The following is a 20,166-nucleotide window of genomic DNA, read 5'->3' on the forward strand; positions in this document are numbered from 1 at the left end:
GAGGGGCGAGGGCGGGCCGGGCGGGCGGGCGGGCGGGCCATGGGCAGCCGCGCCAGCGTGAGCGAGGAGCGCCTCGGGGCTTCGCCGGCACTGCGCGCAGGTAGGAGCGGGGGGTCGGGCGGGGGGGGGGCCGCGATGGCGGCGAGGGCCGGGCGGCAGCATCCCGGGCGGAGGCCGCGGGGCGCGGAGGAGCGAGGCGAGGGCGGGCAGCCCCCGACCCCCGAGGGGACTCCCTCCCGCCCGGCCGCGGCGCGGCTCCCCGGGCAGCCTGGATCTCGCGGGGAAGCCGTGCGCGCAGCCCAGCCGCCGCCGCCCTCGTCCCCGCCCGTGTGAATGTGCCCGGCCTCTGATTCCCGGGTTCGAGGCGCTGACAGGCCGTGAGATGCGACGCGCGTGTTTTCCTGGCAGACCTTTGTGGGTCTTCTTCCCTTTGGCCCCGCGTGTTTTTCTGCTCTGCTCTTCAGCTCACCGTCTTGGAGCTGAGTGGCAGGAGAGAACCCAAGTTGATGTTCAGGAAGTATATTGTCAGTGTTTGTACTGGAATTCTTCCTGGGGAAGACGAGAATGCCTGAAGCGCCCCAGAGCCACCCCCGCCAAGCAGCCCGGCTGGGGTCAAGTTGAGACTAGTGCTTTGGCAAGCCATGCAGGCTGCAGGCAGGAAAGAGGTGGAGGAGCTGCTCACCTGAGCAACACCTGCCGGAGGGGAGCGGGTCAGGAAGAAGGTGGGAGGAGCCGCCTTTGACAGACACCTTTTCTCCTCAGGAGACAAGGCTGCCACCATGAGCCATCATCAGCCACTGGAGAAGCTGTCTCGGACAGACATCTGTGGGATGCTTCGTGAAGAGCTGTGCAAAGGGAATGACTTCCAAAAGTCAGACACCCACATCTTCATCATCTTGGGGGCTTCGGTGAGTTTTTTCCTTTGGACCACTGCGGACCTGATATATACTGTAGGCATCTTTCTATTTTAGGATCTTTCTATTTTGAGGTCTTTTCTTGTCATCTAGCAGTATATAAATTTTATGAAATAAATAAAACCAAAACTGGGGGAAAAATTTCCGGCATGGCTGGAGAATCTAGATGGCTATATGGCTATATGGCTGTGCAATGGGCATGGGAAACGGCAAAGGTACACACAGGTATGGAACAGGTGAGTGGTGCTGGCCCTCCATTCCGTTGGCCATATGCCCAGGGCAGTGGGGTGGGTTTCCTAAATCTATCCTGTGACTGGTCTTCATAAGGGGAGGGGGGAGCAATGTGACCACCTTGCGCTTCTTGGAGGAACGTAATGATAAAGAAATAATGTATTGTTATAATTGTATTTGAGAGGCTTTTTTGTTTATAGCACTCTAAGCTATTCATTCATTCATCAAATTTGTATCTCACCTTCCTTCTAAAGGAGTCTGAGGTAGCTCAATAGAACTTTGAGGTTAAAACAATAGAAATAAATCAGTAGACCAGTAAAACCAATAGGGATGGAGGGTACTCCAGCGCTGAGAAAAAGTTGCCACAGAATGTAACTTAACTTTTATTCTAACTAGTGTTTAAAAGCAGGATGCAAGCGTTTACGTCACAATACACACAGGCATCTGTTTCTTTTTTCCCTCTTCTTTTTTCTTCCTCAAAACTTTCAGGTTGGGGAGAAATTTTGTGTGACTTAAAAATGTCCTCTGTTCTGACATCATAATGTTGCACATTTTCTTGCTGGTACCACCCAATTACATCGGTAATAATAATAATAAATAATAATAATAATTTTATTTATATCCTGCCCTCCCCAGCTGAAGCCGGGCTCAGAGCGGCTAACAACAGTAAAATGATACAACATTCTAAAATCATTTCATTAATTGAACCCACATATTACGGGGGCAGAATTTGACACAGATGATTTTTTCCAGTGGGTGGGAATCCCATATCCCATGCCGTGTGTTACTATGCCTCAGTAGAAGCTTTCTGTTGAAAAGGGAACTGGATTGTGTTAGGAGCATTCACGTTTCCTTAGTCTCTTGGATCAGCCTGGAACTCCAGAGGGTCATCTCTTGCATTTTTCATTACTCCACCACTGAGCCACCAGCTGTTTCCCATCACAGCAGTAGCTCTGCTGTGACCCCACTTTGCTCTGCTCCCCCATCCCCTTTTGACCCAGTCTAGCATCTTCCCTTCCAGAGCTGTGACTCACAGCCACACAAGGTTTGTGCCTGGTGACAGGATGCTGGTGTGGCCCAAATACCAAAAACAGGTGCTTCAGTCACGCTGCCCTGAAGCAGCCACTGGCTTCTCTTCCTGCCCCTTGTATAAGTGCCTCCTTGCGCTGGGAAGCTGTTGTATAACTCTGCACAGCAATTACCGCATGGTGTGTAATCAGCATCCCTTCTGGAGTTTGTGAGCATGCTTGAAGGGGTAGGTGGCTAATCCTGGCATTGCATGGATTTAGCAATGTGTTGGTAATCCAGTGCTTGGAAAGATCGGCCTAAAGTGGTTTGGCTCCTCACCATTGGCTTGTTCACCATTCTGTCCCCTTGCTATAATTGCAAAATATTCCCTGCCTATGCAAGGGATTGTTTTGCTGGGGAGCAATTTCAGTGAGTATCAAACCTATTACACTCACAAAACTTAATCCCTGTAAATGTACTTTGTCGTGTGACCACATTTGAAATACTGTGTATTGTTCTGGTTGCTTCAGCAAAAAAGGGATATAGTGGAGCTGGAAAAGGTTCAGAAAAGAGCAATCAAAATGATCAAAGGGCTGGAGCAACTCCTCTCTGAGGAAAGGTTACAACATTTGGGGCTTCTTACTTTAGACAAAAGGGAAGTAAGAAGTTCATAAAATGTGTAGCCTGGAAAAAGGGGAAAAGGAGAAAGGTTTTCCTCCTTCTCTCATAACACTGGACTTGGGGACGTCCAGCAAAGCTGAATGTTGGAAGATCCAGGACAGAAAAAAATGAAGTGCTTCTTTTCATAGTTTCACTTTAACTTTGACTCCCATAAGAGGCAGTGATAGCCACCAGCTTAGATGGCTTGGAAAGAAGATTAGACCAATTAGGCTATTGATGGCAATGAGCTTCCGAATGCCGGCTTCTGGAAGGCACAGGAGGAGAGCTGCTCTTGTGCTCGGATCCTGCTTGCGGGTTTCACAGGCATCTGGCTGCCCCGAGTGAAGAGGAGGCTGGAGTGCACAGGCCATTGGCCTGATTCCGCAGATGGTTCTTACGTTCTTACTCCTGAGTCATATCCTACCTTGTATCTTTGTTTCCTTTCATGTTCAAGATGACACACACACAATAGACTGTAAACCACTTTGAATATTTTCTTAAAAATATAAAGTGGTATTGAAATAAATAAATAAATAAATAAATAAATAAGAAAATGAGTGGGTGCAGCAAGATAATGGGGTGCTGTCATAAGGGTACTGTCAACAGTGTTTCATAAGCTATACTTGTTAGTTGCTGTTAAAGGTCTTTTTTGTTCTGGGAATAGTGGCAAGGGAGATGTGGACCCTTTCAATTTACAAAGAGAGGCACAGAGGTTTAAAGGAGCCCTCTGTCTACCCTGGAATGAAGCCCCAGTCTTCACTTCCATTGCAATAGGCTGCATTTCCTCAGCAGTGCAGCAGCAGGAAATACACTCTGTCCATGTTTAAGGGCATTTAATTCACAAATGTGTTACATTATAACTGTTTAATGAAGAGGACTGTCCAAAGATGAGAGGGAGTGATGCTAAATGGGAATGGTTGGAGGATAAAAGATGCCGTCGTAAGACCCACAGTGGTACAGTGGTACCTCTGGATGCGAACGGGATCCGTTCTGGAGCCCCGTTAGCATCCTGAGCAGAATGCAACCCACATCTGCGCATGCGCGTGACGTCATTTTGAGCGTCTGCACATGCACAAGCGGCGAAACCCGGAAGTAACCCGTTCCATTACTTCTGGGTCGCCGTGGAACACAACCTGAAAAAGCTCAACCTGAAGCTACTTTAACCCGAGGCATGACTGTATCTCTTTTATATTTCTTCCTCTGGTTAAAATAAAGGTGCCTGTGCTTTTTCTGGCCTCAGGCACATTCATGGCATTTTGGAGCCTTCCGCCATAAATACAAATCATGCCTGTACTTTGCTGAATTGCATGGTGCTGCCAAAATGATTTCCTTCTGCTTTTTTCTTGGATCTCTGTTCTTTGTGTCTCTTTCCTGTTTTCCATTCTGGATTGGGTTGGCCTAAGACCACTTGGGCCGCCTTCTGCACGGTTGCAGTTCATCGCACAGGAGAGAGAAGGAGCCGTCTGAGTGCTGAAGGCGCAGGGAGCACAACTTTAGCAAAAGGAGAAGCTCCAGCTTTTGCTGAGTCACTGGGGAACAAGATGTGGTGCTCTCCGTAGGTAAAAGAGGGAAGTGAGCCTTCTGGTAGTGTTGCTTATTCTCAGTGAATGAAAACGCTACCAGTTTGGAGCCATAATATATAATTGAAAGGACAGACAGCGTTCTTGGGAAAAACAGAAACGGTTTCTACCACGACACCTCTGTTGTTAGCCTTGTGGATCGTAGACACAACGTGGCCAGTCTAGCCTGTTCCTGTCAGGCATGTGGTTGAGCAGCAAGCTGGTGTTTGGTCTGAAAGCACATATTTGGCACACTCACTCCCCAAGACTGAACCATCTGGAGGCACCTGAGTGTTAGTTAGGGTAGTTCCAGATGCCAGCTTTCCCCCAGGCTATTGCGGGCAACTAGCTAGCTGATTCAAAGGAATGATCACCAACAAACAACAGGTGTTTTGGAAAAATGAGGCCTTGCCTTTTGGTCACTACTAATTTGTAAAGACTAGCAGGATTGGGAGATTAGAATTGCATCTAAACAGCAACTGCCGCTCAGAATCTTAGTCACAGAAAATGACAGTGTGATAAAGCACGTCATGTTTTTAAGGGCTTTTGTCCTGCTGCTGCCATTCATAGCAAGGATTTTGCCTTAGTTCCCAGTGAGGTAGTAAACATATAGCTGGTTGAGAGGGGTGCATATACTACACAAACTGTACACACGTACTCACATACAGTCCCTATGTAGAGAAAATTAGTGCTTCCGAGAGAAGACAAGACTATGACATAGTTTTCTAAATGCAGGTTTGTGGAGCTCAGTTCTTCCTGGTGTCCTGCCGTCTGAAGCGCTACTTGAGTCACAGCGGGATGTGCTGCCCACCGTGCTCCTCCTGCTGCAGCATGCCTTATCTCGGTTGCGCAGTGGTGATGACCATGGGTTCTGACAAGGGCTTGTGAGATTTCAGCCAGACCGCCTTGGCTGTGAGTCTGGGAAGACCTGCCCTCTGCCTTGCAGGCCTTTTCCCATGTGGCCCAGACTGACTTCGCCACAAAAGCGGAGGATTCTGAAGAGGCCAGAGACCATCTTGGCTGCCTCTTAGAGCAGACCCAGGACATCCAGCCTGAGCTTCCACAGCTGACAAGATGGGCAGCGACAGCAACAGATATGTTCTATGCTTATTATACTATTTTATTCTCTTGATAATTATGCTGTTTTAAATGTGCACTTCGTATTTGACTTCCTTTAGTAATGTTTTGAAATCTTACAATAATATTTTAGTTTTCCGTTAATTGTGGTGCTTTTAAGGTGTTCCAGACTTTCTTCAGTGATGTTTTATTCTGGATTGTTTTATTTGATGCTTTAATGTAGGTTGTAAACCGCTTGGATATCCCCCCCCCCTTAAAAACACAAAGTGCTGTAGAAATGAAAGATAACAGGGATCTCATAGGATCTCACTGGAACTCAGCGCCAATGGCAGTAGCGGAGGCGGCAGGGGGCGTGGGTGGGGGCACCTGCAGGGTTGCTGCTTCACCTTGCCTCGTGAAGTGGTGTACTTTAGACACAGGTATATATCACCTCAAGAAGAACTGTGAATGACTGAGATCTTTTAGGCCATTGTGCAAGGCAGTGCCCATGCAATTAACCAAGGGAGATTACCGGGCAAATAGGAGGCTGCCCTGTACTGAATCACATCATTGGTTCCTTCTGACTCATCCTTGTCTATCTCTACTCTAACTCGCAGCAACTCTGCAGGGTTGAAGGTAGGGGCCTCTGCCAGCCTTGCCTGGAGATGCCAGGGCTTGAACTGGACCTGCCAATGCAGAGCAGAAGCCCTGAACTGCAGGGAAGAATAAAATGTACAAGGAAGTATTTCTTGTTACTACCTTTCCTCCCCGGAGTTGCTGTGTTCTGGTAGCTTACACTTCCTGTGTCTATTCAAAAGCAAAATCTGTTGAATTAAATGGGGGTTGCTCTGTGGAAAGTGTGATTAGGATTGCAGCCAAAGTTATACTGTGTATTGGTTGGAATTCCAAGCCAGTTCTAAATGCCTGTGACAGGATCAGGCTTTGTGGCACAAAAGTGAGGGTTCCACACCATACACAACCTCTACAGTAAGTAGCTTGTCTAAACACTCACCAAGATTAGTGCTTATTCTTTCCCTCTCTAGACTTTAAAGCAGAGGTGACTCACCTGGAGCTTCTAGCTCTGGGTCCCCAACTCCCACTAGTCTCTGTCAGCACCGCTGGAAGCCAAGGAAATGAGTATTGCAGTCCGGCAACATGGGGGGGGGTCAAACGGTAGCTGCCCTTTGCTTTTAAGGTTAAGGACAGGGAATGAATGGTGAACAAGGTTTTTATAAGTGCTTCAGGTGAGAAAGCTGAGGCCTGGAAACGGAATTAGATGAGAATTGCAGATTTGATGTCTGTAACTTGTAACCACTAAGCCTGTTAGCAGCTTTAACAAAATTTTAGTTGATCAAGTGTCTCTTGGTTTAGTCAATTAAATAATAATTAAATTTGCATATTACCTAAAGCATAACATAGCTGCCTGTTAAGAAATATCGATGTATGAGACAGGCACCTACAATCTAATCATCCAAAACTAAGACTCATTGTTAGAGGGAGAAATCCTTCTGTGTTGATTTCTTGTATTATTTCTTTATTAAATTTTTATACTGCCCTTCATGAGGCAATCACAGGACTGTTTTACAACATAAAATACAGAACACACTACATAATAACAAGTAAACAAAAAGCCAATAATCCCCCCTCCCCCAAAAAACATTTAAGAGGCCATAGATTAGCCAAAGGACTGGGAGAAGAGGAATGTTTTCGCCTTGTGCCTAAAGATATGTGACAAAGGTGCCAGGTGGGCCTCCTTAGGGAGAGCACCCCACAAGTGGGGAGCCACCGCAGAAAAGGCCTGTTCTCACGTTGCCACCCTCCAGACTTTTCATGGAGGAGCCACACCAAGAAGGGCCTCAATTGACGATTGCTGGGTCTGGGTCAGTTCATAGGGGGAGAGGCAGTTCTTGAGGTATTGTGGTCCTGAGCTGTTGAAGGGCTTTTAAAGGTCAAAACCAGCACTTTGAAATAGGCCCAGAAACTAATGGGCAGCCAGTGCATTTGGGCCAGGATTTGTGCGATATGCTTGAACTGCCTTGCCCCAGTGAGCAAACTGGACACTTAATTCCGCACCAGCTGAAGTTTCTGAACTGTCTTCTGAGGCAGCCCCATGTATAACAAATTGCAGTAATCTAACCTAGAGTTTACCAGAGCTTAGACAACAGAACCCAGGCTATCCCTGTCCAGAAAGGTATGCATCTGGGCCACCAGCCAAAGCTGATGGCAGAATATCAGGGTACAGTGGTACCTCGGGTTACATACGCTTCAGGTTACGTATGCTTCAGGTTACAGACTCCGCTAACCCAGAAATAGTACCTCGGGTTAAGAACTTTGCTTCAGGATGAGAACAGAAATTGTGCTCCGTCAGCATGGCAGCAGCAGGAGGTGGTGCTTCAGGTTAAGAACAGTTTCAATTTAAGAACGGACCTCCAGAACAAATTAAGTTCTTAACCCAAGGTACCACTGTATTCTCAACACTGGTAAGAAATGAGAACCAGATAGCAAATAAATAATGAAATAAGCAAGTGTGCATTCAATTTGCAGAGCTGCACATTAGAATCGGCTCCACCTCTTAAGTAGAAATTAAGCTGATTAGAGCTTGCAGCCCTCGTAGCTAGCTCACAAGGGAGAGGCAGGAAGACTTGCAGGCTAAGCTCCTGGCGCCAGCTCAGGAGGTTCTTAGCAAAGGCAATAAAAAGATCACCTGACCTGTGTAGGCAACAAGTACACATAGAAAGAAAGTTGTGTGCCCACACTCCGTCCAGTTGCAAACCTCATGTGTCCTGGATGTTTCACACCTTTTTGGCCCAGGTCACAGCAGGTAGTTGACTTAGTAGTGTTTGCATTAGATAAGGAGCTTCTAGCCCTGGGTGGATACAGGGAAAGTGAGGGCTTCTGTAGGTCACTGGCACTTGTAGCAGCAGCGGTGGGGCATTGTACTTTGAGGCCAAAACGAAACGAAGCCATGTGGCTCAAGAAAGGTCTGGGGATAGATGTTTGGGGATCCACGGCGGGGGAGCGGGGAGAGGAGTCTGTATTGTACTATTGATGGGGCGATCTGTTACTGCTAAGCACTGCTAACCTACATCAGTGGTTTCCAACCAGTGCACCATGGCACCCAGGGGAGACTTCACTGGCCTCTGTCCCTCCCACCTCTGATGCCCTCTCATGTCCACAGTGTTACAAACTGAGGTATAAAAACTAGGAGCCAAAATACTCCTGGACCCTGGGTTGCAGGCTCAAAAAAAGATTGGCTAATTGCCATCTCCAATGCAGCAGCGCTTTCTTTCTTTTTTTCCAAAAAGCACGAACTAATATGCAGTTAGTCTGGCTGCTGTGGGGAAGCGTGGCACACCCTCTGCCGCTGCAGGGAGGCATGGCAAAGCCCTCTGCTGCTGCGGGGAACCCCACTGTGGGGAGGTACAGTGGTTCCCTTTGGCATCACGGGTTCCCTCTTGCCTGCCCTAATAATCATAAGGGCACAGCTCCTCTTTGCTCCCACCGGGCGGCTCTGGTGGGTGGGCGGGGAGGCGGCTCCCTCAGAGTTTCACATCCACCTCCTCTGCTTGTCACCCAACGCCCAAGCAGCCCACACAGTCTTTCTGATGCAAGCTCTGCAGGGCTCAGGCCAGGAAAACTGAGAGACGTTTCTCCACTTCTCGCAGACTAGCTCAGGTACAAAGCAAGCAGCCAGAAATCTTGGCTTGCTCATGTTTGAGCAGGTGTGGAACGTGCCTGGTGAATGGCGAATTTTGAAGACCATGTCTGTTTGTTGCAGCAGCCCTGGCTACAAGTTCTTCAGGCAAATGGTGCCTCTGGGGTTGGCCAGGGGGTGCTGGTTGCCAGGAGCTGAGGTGCCCTCGGACTAAGTAAGCAAGCGGGCACAAGGCCATCCAGTTCTTTATTCTAAACCTGGTGGCATGGCAGACGTTGCCCAGTGCTGCAGAGCTTTCTACAGCCAGATCTTTGTAAGCTGCTTTGCAATCTTTTCTGATGAAAAGCAGTATATAGAAATACTTGAAAATAAATGCATTAAAATGTTAAATGAGGAGTGGGGGACACAAAGGATGCCTACCCCACCTCTGGGACTGGAAAACCTTTTGGGTTGGGCAGAGATGTGCCTTATTCTGTGCCACCTGGCAATTTCATTGAGGAACCTTTCTTTTCTCACATACTTCTGCTCGTGCTTATTGAGCTGAAGAACAGAGAAGCCAGGAATGCTGGTTTGATGCCTGGAGGCAGGGCTGGGCACCCAGACCTTTGCTGACATGCCCAACATGCCCAGGGAGCCGCCCCAGGGCTCCTCACAAAGGTTTTGTGTTTTGCAACAGGCAAACCTCTTCTCAGGGCGGGAGAAAGCCATAGTCCTCTTGCTGAAAGATTAGGGCGGGCTTGGACTCCCGTACAGTGAGAGATTAAAACGTTGTGCACACAATAGAGCAAAAAGAGTTTGGGGGTGCGGCTGGCCCTGCCATGCAGCTTGCTGAAACAACATTTCAGCATTCCCCTCCCCTCTGAATAAGGACATCTGGGTTTAGGAGGGGAGTTTCTGGGTCAGAAGGCACCTGGATTTATAAAAATCAATCTCTAGAGAACCCTTGAAAATCTCTTAGGAGGGCACATAATGGGCAACAGACCTATTTAATTGTTTTTATTGGTTATATATTTATTCCTAATGCTTATCAGGCTAATACAAATCTCTCAGAGCGATTCACATAAAAAAAATCAATAAAAGCATTAATAAAATATTAGGGGTTTTTTTTAGAAAATTGCTTGGCATTTATGTTAAAGGTAAAGGGACCCCTGACCATTAGGTCCAGTCGTGGCCGACTCTGGGGTTGCGGCGCTCATCTCGCTTTACTGGCCAAGGGAGCCGGCGTACAGCTTCCGGGTCATGTGGCCAGCATGACTAAGCCACTTCTGGCAAAGCAGAGCGGCGCACGGAAACGTCGTTTACCTTCCTGCTGGAGCGGTACCTATTTATCTACTTGCACTTTGACGTGCTTTCAAACTGCTAGGTGGGCAGGAGCAGGGACCGAGCAATGGGAGCTCACCCCGTCGCGGGGATTCGAACTGCCAACCTTCTGATTGGCAAGTCCTAGGCTCTGTGGTTTAACCCACAGCGCCACCCGCGTCCCAGCATTTATGTTAGCTACCAGCAAAATCAAACAGTACAGCAGCAGAAATTCGAACCATCTTGGAGGACAAAAGCCTTCCTGAATAGAAAGAGTGCAGTCAGGTAAGTTTTATTCAGAGTAGGCCCATTGAAAGTAATAAATTTGACTAAGTTAGGGTCATTAATTTTAATAGATCAACTCTGAGTAAAACTTAGTTGAATACAACCCAGTTTTTAAAATTTGATCTTTAAAGGCCAGGCTTTAAAGGCCACCACCAAGAATGCCGTAAATCTTCACAGCCTCAACAGTGGCCCACCTCAGAGAACCCCCTGGGCAGAGTGGAGGATGAGCCAGGTGTTTCCTCCTTGGACCACGTGCAGGCCATAGCCTCTTACGCTCAACACCAGGTTTTATGCCTTTCTCTTTCCCACAAACATTATGATCCTGGTAATCTGAGTTGCATTTTGGGTTGTTCCAGGGGATTTTGTTTTTTTTGGGGGGGGGGGGTTGCTGGGATATGTCACAGAACTTTTCACTATTTTCTGACCTGGAAAACAGAATTGCTTCCTCCTCCTAGCACCTTGGGATAAATATTCTGAAGGGTGGCATATAAAATCCCCGAAACAAATAAATCATCTGTGATATTTAAATGGTAGAATGAAGAAAAAGGGGGAGGGGAGGAGGTGCAAGATTCATAGTGGATGAATGTGAGCAAGTGTTCATCTCTGGTAGCAGAAAAAACCCCAAGTTTCTCTTGTGGCCCCTTAAAGACTGACCGATTTACTCTGGCGTAGCCTTTGATGGACTACAGTTCCCCTCATTGGACACGTCTGACCTGACTGGATGTACAGGGTGAGTCTTTTGAAAGGGGCTCCGTGGAACATGTGTACTCTGTGTCCGCGGGGCCTCTTTTGAAGGACTCGCCCTGCATAAATGTTGCGTCTTTGAGGTGGCACGCAGGGTGTTCTGCTGCTTAGCAACCAGATAGCTGATCGGCTGCTGACTCAAACATGCTCCTCAAACATGAGGGGCTGGACCAAAAGCCCACAGGCGTGGGCACCCGTTGGGCTAACGCTGCATGACTAGGCAGGTTTGCAGCCGGGCTTTCTGCCAATGGTAACAAAGCTTGCTGCCTGCCATGTGATGGAAGGACAAAGGCGACTGCCAGGGGTGCTTCATGCAGCGTGGCACTGCCAGCCACAGGGAGGAGCTCAGGCTGGAGGAAGGAGTGAGCAGCCGTGTCAGGGAGGGGTTTGGCAGTGGAAGGCCAAGCTGTAGCTTTTGGTGCAAACCTCCTATACTTCCTGAATGTCCCCAAATCTGGTTCTATAAAGTGTGGTCAGGTCTTCAGAAAAGATGCGAGGGCAGAGATGGGCTGCCTTTCGTCCTTCCCCTTACCAACCCCAGTGCCAATGCTTTGGGAGCAGGGAACTATGGGAGATTGCAGTGTGGTGGTGCAGTGCATCCTGCGCTAACTGCAGTGCAAGACTGGAGTCGTCTCCTTCCTGTGATTTAGGAAAGGCAGGAGGAACCTGCATCTTACGGCTGGTTAACTCTTCTTTCCTCAGTTATTGACTGATGACCACAGATATACCAGCAGAAATTAATTGATGATTATTATCAGTGTGTTTACATGACCATATACTTCAGTTAGACCAGTTGTCATGTGCATGGGGATTTGGAAGGAAGGCTGTTCCTCTCTCTCTGTGGAGCCCAGTCTCAGCCCAGCAGAAAAGAGCAGGCTGGCTCTTTGGAAGCACGGATTTAAACAGGGACTTTTCTGTTCTGAGTCACTTGAGTTCCAGCCCCATACATGCCACCCCTCGGCCTTTGCCTCAGCACACATTCTTTATCTTATGCTTTCTGTGATAATGATGACTCCCCCCCCCCCTCTGTTTCATAATTGCAGGGTGATCTAGCCAAGAAGAAGATCTATCCAACCGTCTGGTAAGTTAACTGCCCCTGAGGCTTTGCCTTCCTTCTGCCATGTGGCTGCCCGTTTGAATTGGGACTGTTCTGATTTCCCATGCAGGTGGCTGTACCGTGATGGGCTGCTTCCTGATGACACTTACGTGGTGGGTTATGCCCGGTCCCAGCTCACTGTTGCCGACATCCGCAAACAGAGCCAGCCACACCTCAAGGTGAGACTTTCCTCCTCACCTGCTGCCTCCTCAGCCCACAGGACTTGTTCACATGCTTAAGTTTGTTGCATTTGCCGCTAGGAGTGATTGCTAATAAGCTGATCTCTTCTGCCTGGCTGGCTGGTGGGAAACGGCTCCTGTCTTGGGCAATTTGAAACATTCTTAGGATGTAAAGATTGGGGGTGTACAGGCAGCCCTCCTCCTTGCAGCATAACAGGTCTATATATCATTCCAGGCCACCCCTGAAGAAGAACAGAAATTAAACGACTTCTTTGCCCGCAACTCCTATGTCTCAGGAAAGTATGACGACCGGGCCTCTTTCCAAGGTCTGAATGCTCACCTGAATAGCCTTCACAATGGCCAGAAGGCAAACCGCCTCTTCTACCTGGCCCTTCCGCCAAGTGTCTATGCAGACGTCACTGGCAACATCCGGGAGAGCTGCATGAGCACTGTGTAAGACTTGGGGCCTGGCAGGGAATCAGGGTGGGGGCAGGGCTAGCAGGAGGGCACTGGGGCAAGTTTGCTCAGGCAGAGGAGGCCGTGTCTGGTTGGAGTTCTCCCTCCCTTGGTGGCCATCTGGAGGAGCTGCAGGGGGCCCCTTCCAGTCATGTGGAAAAAGGCTTCTGCTGGCTCTCCTGATCCTGTTATATGGGGTGGCAGGTGGGCAGGTAGGGAGAGCGAGTGTTGGGGCATGTGCAGAGTACCCAATGACATGCCACCAGATTATGCAAATGGAAAACCCAGAATGGAGGTGTCAAAGAAAAACGTTGGACAATTTGAGTAGGGTCAGTTCTTTAACGGACAGGTATAATGCAGTTCCTCAGCTTAGCAGTTACATACAGTTGTAGCGTATAGTAATCCTACTATGCTGTTAATTCCCAACAGACAGCCTATGGCAAAAGTAAAAAAAGGTCTTTCCAGCAACACTTGCTCCCTGCAGCAGTCCAACACATTAGGTTCTAGCCAAAGGGTGGGGGCTAACTTTCTAGAAACACAAGGGTATTTTTACTTCATTTTCTGCTTGGTCACTCTCTGACTCACTCACACAAGTTTGCTCACTCACTCAGGAGCAGCTGAAGGTGCAGGACAAACACACCTAAATTAACCCTTTCTTGTCCGTTTTCTTTGCATGCATAAACTCACATACACTAATAGCAAGAACAGATAGTGGTACCTCTGGTTACATACTTAATTCGTTCCGGAGGTCCGTTCTTAGCCTGAAACTGTTCTTAACCTGAAGCACCACTTTAGCTAATGGGGCCTCCTCCTACTGCCGCACAATTTCTGTTCTCACCCTGAAGCAAAGTTCTTAACCCGAGGTACTATTTCTGGGTTAGCGGAGTCTGTAACCTGAAGCGCATGTAACCCAAGGTACCACTGTAATTAAAAGAGCAAGGAGTGAGCACAGCAGTGATCTTCATGGCACAGATGGTGGCAGTGGGATGAAGAGAGTGCTTCCGGAATCTGCTACCTCTGCCACTGGTTTACTAGCACAGGTAGTCCCCAGGAAACAGCAACTGGCTGTGGCTTGTTCCCTCTTGAGCACACAGTCAGTGACAAGCTCCAAGTTTGCAGTCACGTGATGCATGTAAAAATAGCCCTAAATGTCAGTCCAGCTTCGATGAAGACGAGGCAAGAGTTGCTGTCATGGAAGGTGTGAGCCGTTCCTGGCCTCAGTATGTACATCCAGGGCAGGAGATAACATGCAAGCCTGCCATCCCCAGCCCTTCATTCAGTGTAGTGTAGAGCGTGCTGGTCTCCGGCCTCTGATTCATTGGCATCGCTGCCCAAAGGATGCCATTGGCTTCTATGACTCTTTCTTCTTTTGAGGTGCTTCGCTTACTCTCTTGAGCAAGAGCCAGAACTTCCAGGCTGTCCTTTGTTTTGAACCAGGTCATTCTTCTTCTTTTTTAAAAAAACAAATAAAAATAGTTTTATTTATTTCCATTATATAACAATTACAGGAGAAGAGAAATGGCTACAAAGCAAAATCCCAACTCACTCCTCTCCCCTCCAGGATGGATCAGTTTGTCAAAGTCCAGTCTGTGATTTCAGTAGTTGCCATGCTTCAGGGTTATCAGTAAAGTATTTTATAAAAGGATGTCATATTTCAACAAAACATCTAATCTCATTTCTTTATTATTCCATGCATGTAAAATCTTTGTTAAGTTTTTTAATACAGCAATAATCAATCATAAAACTTGACTTATAGCTAATTAGAAGATTAGCCCTATATCCATTCTCACTGCCTTCTACACTGTATCTATAACAAGAGTTCTAAATATAATTAATTGCTTTAAAATCCCCTATTGAGATTCACAGTCTTCTTTTGAGGAGTAAGATGACTTTGAAGCCATTCTAGAAGCTTGTTTCTCTTCCTCTGTAGGTAGATTTACAGCTCTGTCTTTCACTTCAAAGTAGTAGCTTATCAGCAGTTTTCTTTTGCTCTTATGCTTTTAATTATTGGAGTAATTAATTACTCATGGATGGCTTCAAGTTGCTAAAATGGGGAGGAAGGAGGTCAGAGCAATCAGGTTAATTTGTCATCTTCCCTGGAGCTGAAGCTGGAACCCCCAAACCAGTTCATTCTTGAGCAGGTGGCTCACTCTCTTATGGAGGGCAGCTCAGAACTGATTTATACCTGATCTGTGTGAATGCAGATCCCTCACATGCGTTGAGCAGCTTGTGTAACATGGAAGAAGTGCACTCTGGAAAGAAACAGAGGGCATGTCTTGGAGCTGCAGAAATCCCAGCTTACAGTACTGGCCAGTATACTTCCCAGAAGCAGGCTTCTGTGCTCTTCTGCTCACACAAGGAAGCCACTCCTGGGAGCTGATATTCATGTGCCTCAAAACCAATTTGTAAAACATCTCAAAGTGGCAGTTTGAGAATTGGTGGTGGAAGGCCTGCTGTGGAGAACTGCTAAAGGCAGGACTGTTGAACACATCACTGACATGGGCTGTGATATCTGGAGATTCTGTGCTTTTAATGTTTATTTTTAAATAAACTGGAGGAGTACTGTAAAATGTGCATACATTCCTTACCCATTGGTTATACAGGTTATGTTGGTTGAATCTGTATTTTGCTATATTGAAAACTAATGAAAACATTTGGCAGGAGGAAATAATCTGGTGGGGGGAAATGGATTGAAAATGTATGGCTGAAAATGCATCAGCTGTGACTGGTGACCTTGGAAACTGGAGAAGAGCTGAGCAAGACTTGCGGTTATCCTGGTGTAGGATTTCAGAGCTCTGCAAAACACCTTGAACCTCATGAAGGCCGGTAAAAATGGAATAAATATTGCAAAGAAACATAATTCACACCTATGAAAATCTGCTTGATTCACGTATCTTTTCAGGAGGGGGTGTATGTGCGTGTGCAGTATGAGGAGAGGGCTCTAGGGCTCACTTAGATTCACCCCCCACACACCAGCTTGTAACACCCCACATTTAAAACTGGCCTTTGCCATCTTCTGCTTCCCAATTCTCCAGGGGCTGGAACCGTGTCATTGTGGAGAAGCCTTTTGGCAAGGACTTGGAAAGCTCTGACAAGTTGTCGAATCACATCTCCGCACTTTTCAGTGAAGACCAGATCTACCGCATTGACCACTACCTGGGCAAGGAGATGGTGCAAAACCTGATGGTGCTCAGGTAAAACAAGGAGTTTGGGGGACAGCATTCAAAGGCTGTGGTAGTGGGTATACATGGGACCTCGGCAGCAACTACCTGGGCTCAAGCAAGCACTTTTTGTTCAGTCCTCTGACAAATGCCTTCAGGCTTGCCTTCAGGCACATGCCTTCATGTGCTTCAAAAGTCTCTTCAAATTTGTGCCAATAAAGCACCTTCTCAAGTGGATTAGGGGCAGGGTGGTCTCCATTGGAGTAGTGTTTGGTGGAACCCTTCTGTTCTGCTGCTCAGCTGGGGCATCTCTGCCCTGCAGCCTCAGCCTGAGTCTCAGGTCATTTCCCCCTTCATTTGCAGATTTGGAAACCGGATCTTCAGCCCCATCTGGAACCGTGACAACATTGCCTGTGTCATTCTGACCTTCAAAGAGCCATTTGGAACTGAGGGACGGGGTGGCTACTTTGATGAGTTTGGTATTATCCGGTGAGAGAGTGGGGGGACAGGGCGAGGGAATCATTTACTTGGTGTGTTTGAGGTGTGATCAGCAGATGTGGCATTAAAATTCCACAGAGTTGTAATTCACTCAGATGACAGATGAAGCAGAAACCCCATATCTGCCCAGATAAAACATAGTTTGGCTTTGAAATTCTCCACCTAACCCAGCTTTCTATGATTTTTGTGCTCCTGTCAAATTTATTGTGCACAGACTGCCTTGCTGCAGGGGACAGCCACATGGGTTTTTCTGCTGATCCTCATGCTTGTCTGGGCCCCAGTTCCAGTCACCCCATTTGCTTTCAAGATATACAAGGAAACCTCGCAGTTAGGCTGCATCAGGCCACCAGAAACAGAAGCAGGAAGCGCATAGGGATGGTGATGATTGAGAGAGGGGCATGACTGGTGATTTCAGTACTGTTCCTGTAGCTAATACTGATTCCTTCTGCCACCTCTGCAGGGATGTAATGCAGAATCATTTGCTCCAGATGCTTTGCCTGGTTGCCATGGAGAAACCAACCTCTACCAACTCCAATGATGTGCGTGATGAGAAGGTAGGAGCATTTCTAGGACTGAGTATCGGATGGGAACTAGAATTTGGACCCAGCACTTCTGATCTGAATGTCCTTGAGCAAGTTACTATTTCTGTGTCTGTCTTCCTTCGCTTCCAACTGGAAATGAATTGCCTGCTTGCCTTGGGAAGGTCCACTCTCTTCAGAATTAACATTAGGCAGGCCTTTTGGTTGTGCTGTTTTTGACACCTACTATAAACTTCTCTGCTTAGGCAAGCCTACTCAGACACATATACTGTATTGATTTTTAAACTGTTTATCGCTGCTTTGGGTCATTGATGATGAGGATGAAGTGGTATATAAATCCTCTTAGATCACAAGAAGAAAATAAAAATAGAAAAGGTGTTGCTCACAAGCCCTGAGTGGAGACACTGGTGCCCCATAGTGGCTGAGCACCCTTGGCTGTCAGAACTAGGCTAGTTATTTTGGGGCACAGGATTTCTATCCTTTCCTAGTACTCATAAGAGCATTTTCAGCCAAGATTAATTTTCTGTGTGGTTGTCACTTCTAGGTGGGAAATGGTGCTCACGCAGGGGACTCAGTCATGAATGGTTGGTGCACGTATGTCTTTCCATGTGTACATGCCACAGGAACCCAGTGCCCACCGAAGAAATGTCTGTGGCACATTAACAGCTGCCATTTCCACGTAGGAGATTAATTCTGAAACTTGTAATCTTGAAATTGCCAAGAAACAAGTGGTTTATGTTAATACTGAGTTCTTAGCTTTGAGTCCCCACAGTCACACACACACCCCGCACCCTTTTCAGATCACTTTTGGTAGTTCGTGAGGATCTCAGACGGTGTTCATGTCTTTCTGCCAGGTGAAGGTTTTAAAGTGTATCTCAGAGGTGAAGCCTGAGAATGTGGTGCTTGGTCAGTATGTGGGAGATCCCTCTGGCAAAGGGGAGGCTCAGAAGGGCTACCTGGATGACCCCACAGTCCCAGCTGGCTCCACCACCCCTACCTTTGCTGCCGCTGTGCTCTACGTGGACAACGAACGGTGGGATGGTAGGTACAGTAGGAGGGAGGGAAAGAGGGAGGGGTAAAAGACCAACGCCTGGACATCCTTGATTTGGGGTGCCAGGCCTACTGGTGGGGGAGATAACAGGGATCAGAGTCCCAACTTGTCTCTGTCTCTTTCCCTCTTGAACCTGTTTCTCCCAGGAGTACCATTTGTCTTGCGCTGTGGCAAGGCACTGAATGAGCGCAAGGCTGAGGTGCGACTGCAATTCCGGGAGGTGCCGGGCGACATCTTCCAGCGCCAGTGCAAGCGCAATGAACTGGTGATTCGTGTTCAGCCCAATGAGGCCGTCTATACCAAGATGATGACCAAGAAGCCGGGCATGTTCTTCAACCCAGAAGAATCTGAGCTGGACCTCACCTATGGCAACCGCTACAAGGTACCATTACCAAGAGTTTCTCTCTTTATAGGCTAAGGAAACTCCCAAATTCTGTGCTTGAGTAATAACAATTTTGTAAAAGAGGCTTCCTTTCCACAGTTGTTAAAAAGGTGCATGGCAGACCTATTGGAGACCTTGTGGAATTTTTGTTTCTTTATTTTGAGCAGAAGCATGACAGTGTGTGGATTGGTAGCAGGAGGAGATGAGCAGTAGTGCCGGTGGAGGGGTAGAAGTGTCAGGGACCACAAGGGTCAGGAGGCTTGAGGGGTGAGGTTGTCACCCACCATCTCCGCCTTCTGGAAAGTGAGACTGTTGCTGGCACATTTCCAGACATGCAAGTGTATTGCTTTGTGTGGCAGCCACTATGCTGAAGACAGACATATGGGATCAGCGCTTTAGATTCCCAGGCTTCTTAGCATTGCAGTGTTCTGCTCAGGAGGTGTCCTGCCTGCTTCTCAAATTCTTTCCTTCCAGTGACAGTTACAAGGAATAGAAGGCACCCTCTCAAAAAATGGAGGTACATCGTGGTACACAGCACATTCAACCTCTTGCTCCTGTCTCCTTTCTACAGGATGTGAAGCTCCCAGATGCTTATGAGCGCCTCATCTTGGATGTTTTCTGTGGGAGTCAGATGCATTTTGTGCGCAGGTACATGCTGGCACCCAGGGGTACCAACTTGAATAAAATATTGGGGGGATCCAGGGGAGCCCTGCTTTGTCTGCTGGCAGGCACGGTTTGCATTTGATCCACAGGTGCAAATGGGCATTTCCCCTGTGTTGTCCATTTGCAAGCAGGCAAAGTGGAACTTGCTGTCTGCAGGCACGACTTGCTAAGGAATCAGCAGGAGTCCACTTTGAGCTCTGTTTGCAGTTGCGCCTTTATCTGCCTCACAGCTGACATTACATATGTGGGACAAGTGAGAATGGTTTGAGTAAGAGGACCTCATGTGCCAAATGAGGACCCCTGCCAGATCTAATGAGGCCCCTGGACCGGGTTTCCCACCTCTGGCACAAGACACGATGACTGAAAAATATTTGAACTACTACTGCAGTTTAAGGTAGATAACTTCTTCAGAGTTCAGTAACCCAACCCAGCACTTTCCTCCTCCCCACAGTGATGAGCTGCGTGAGGCCTGGCGAATTTTCACTCCACTGCTCCATAAGACTGAGGCAGAGAAAACCAAACCAATTCCCTATTGCTACGGCAGGTGAGTTTGGAAGAGAGAGTGTGGTGAGCTTAAATACGTATGGCAGTCGTTTCTTTTAAAACAGGCTCTATGGTTGGCCCATCACTCTGAGGTTTCAAGGGGAGATCTTGGTGATGGCTGTCAACATGTGCATAAGGGCAGTGTTAGAAACTCAGACATGAAGGCTAGGAGTGAAATGGCACCTTA

General features: G+C 47.7%; 1 protein-coding gene and 1 long non-coding RNA gene across 2 annotated transcripts in view; both read left to right on the forward strand.

Annotated features, from left to right (window-relative positions):
• The window catches only part of G6PD (glucose-6-phosphate dehydrogenase), a 23,269-nt gene continuing 3,103 nt past the window's right edge, over positions 1-20,166 (forward strand). The window contains exons 1-12 of the mRNA XM_080987596.1: positions 1-100; positions 763-908; positions 12,455-12,492; positions 12,578-12,686; positions 12,922-13,139; positions 16,178-16,336; positions 16,667-16,792; positions 17,262-17,355; positions 18,195-18,381; positions 18,538-18,773; positions 19,345-19,421; positions 19,888-19,980. Coding sequence (XP_080843722.1) covers positions 40-100; positions 763-908; positions 12,455-12,492; positions 12,578-12,686; positions 12,922-13,139; positions 16,178-16,336; positions 16,667-16,792; positions 17,262-17,355; positions 18,195-18,381; positions 18,538-18,773; positions 19,345-19,421; positions 19,888-19,980 — 1,544 coding nt within the window. The 5' untranslated portion in view covers positions 1-39. The remainder of the gene's footprint in view (positions 101-762; positions 909-12,454; positions 12,493-12,577; positions 12,687-12,921; positions 13,140-16,177; positions 16,337-16,666; positions 16,793-17,261; positions 17,356-18,194; positions 18,382-18,537; positions 18,774-19,344; positions 19,422-19,887; positions 19,981-20,166) is intronic.
• Positions 13,156-15,712, forward strand: LOC308466662. The gene is made up of 2 exons (XR_013980928.1): positions 13,156-15,267; positions 15,305-15,712. It is a non-coding gene; the product is annotated as an uncharacterized lncRNA (long non-coding RNA).

This window comes from Podarcis pityusensis, assembly GCF_964106645.2.
Source record: "Podarcis pityusensis genome assembly, chromosome: 17".
NCBI classification, from domain to species: Eukaryota; Metazoa; Chordata; class Lepidosauria; order Squamata; family Lacertidae; genus Podarcis; species Podarcis pityusensis.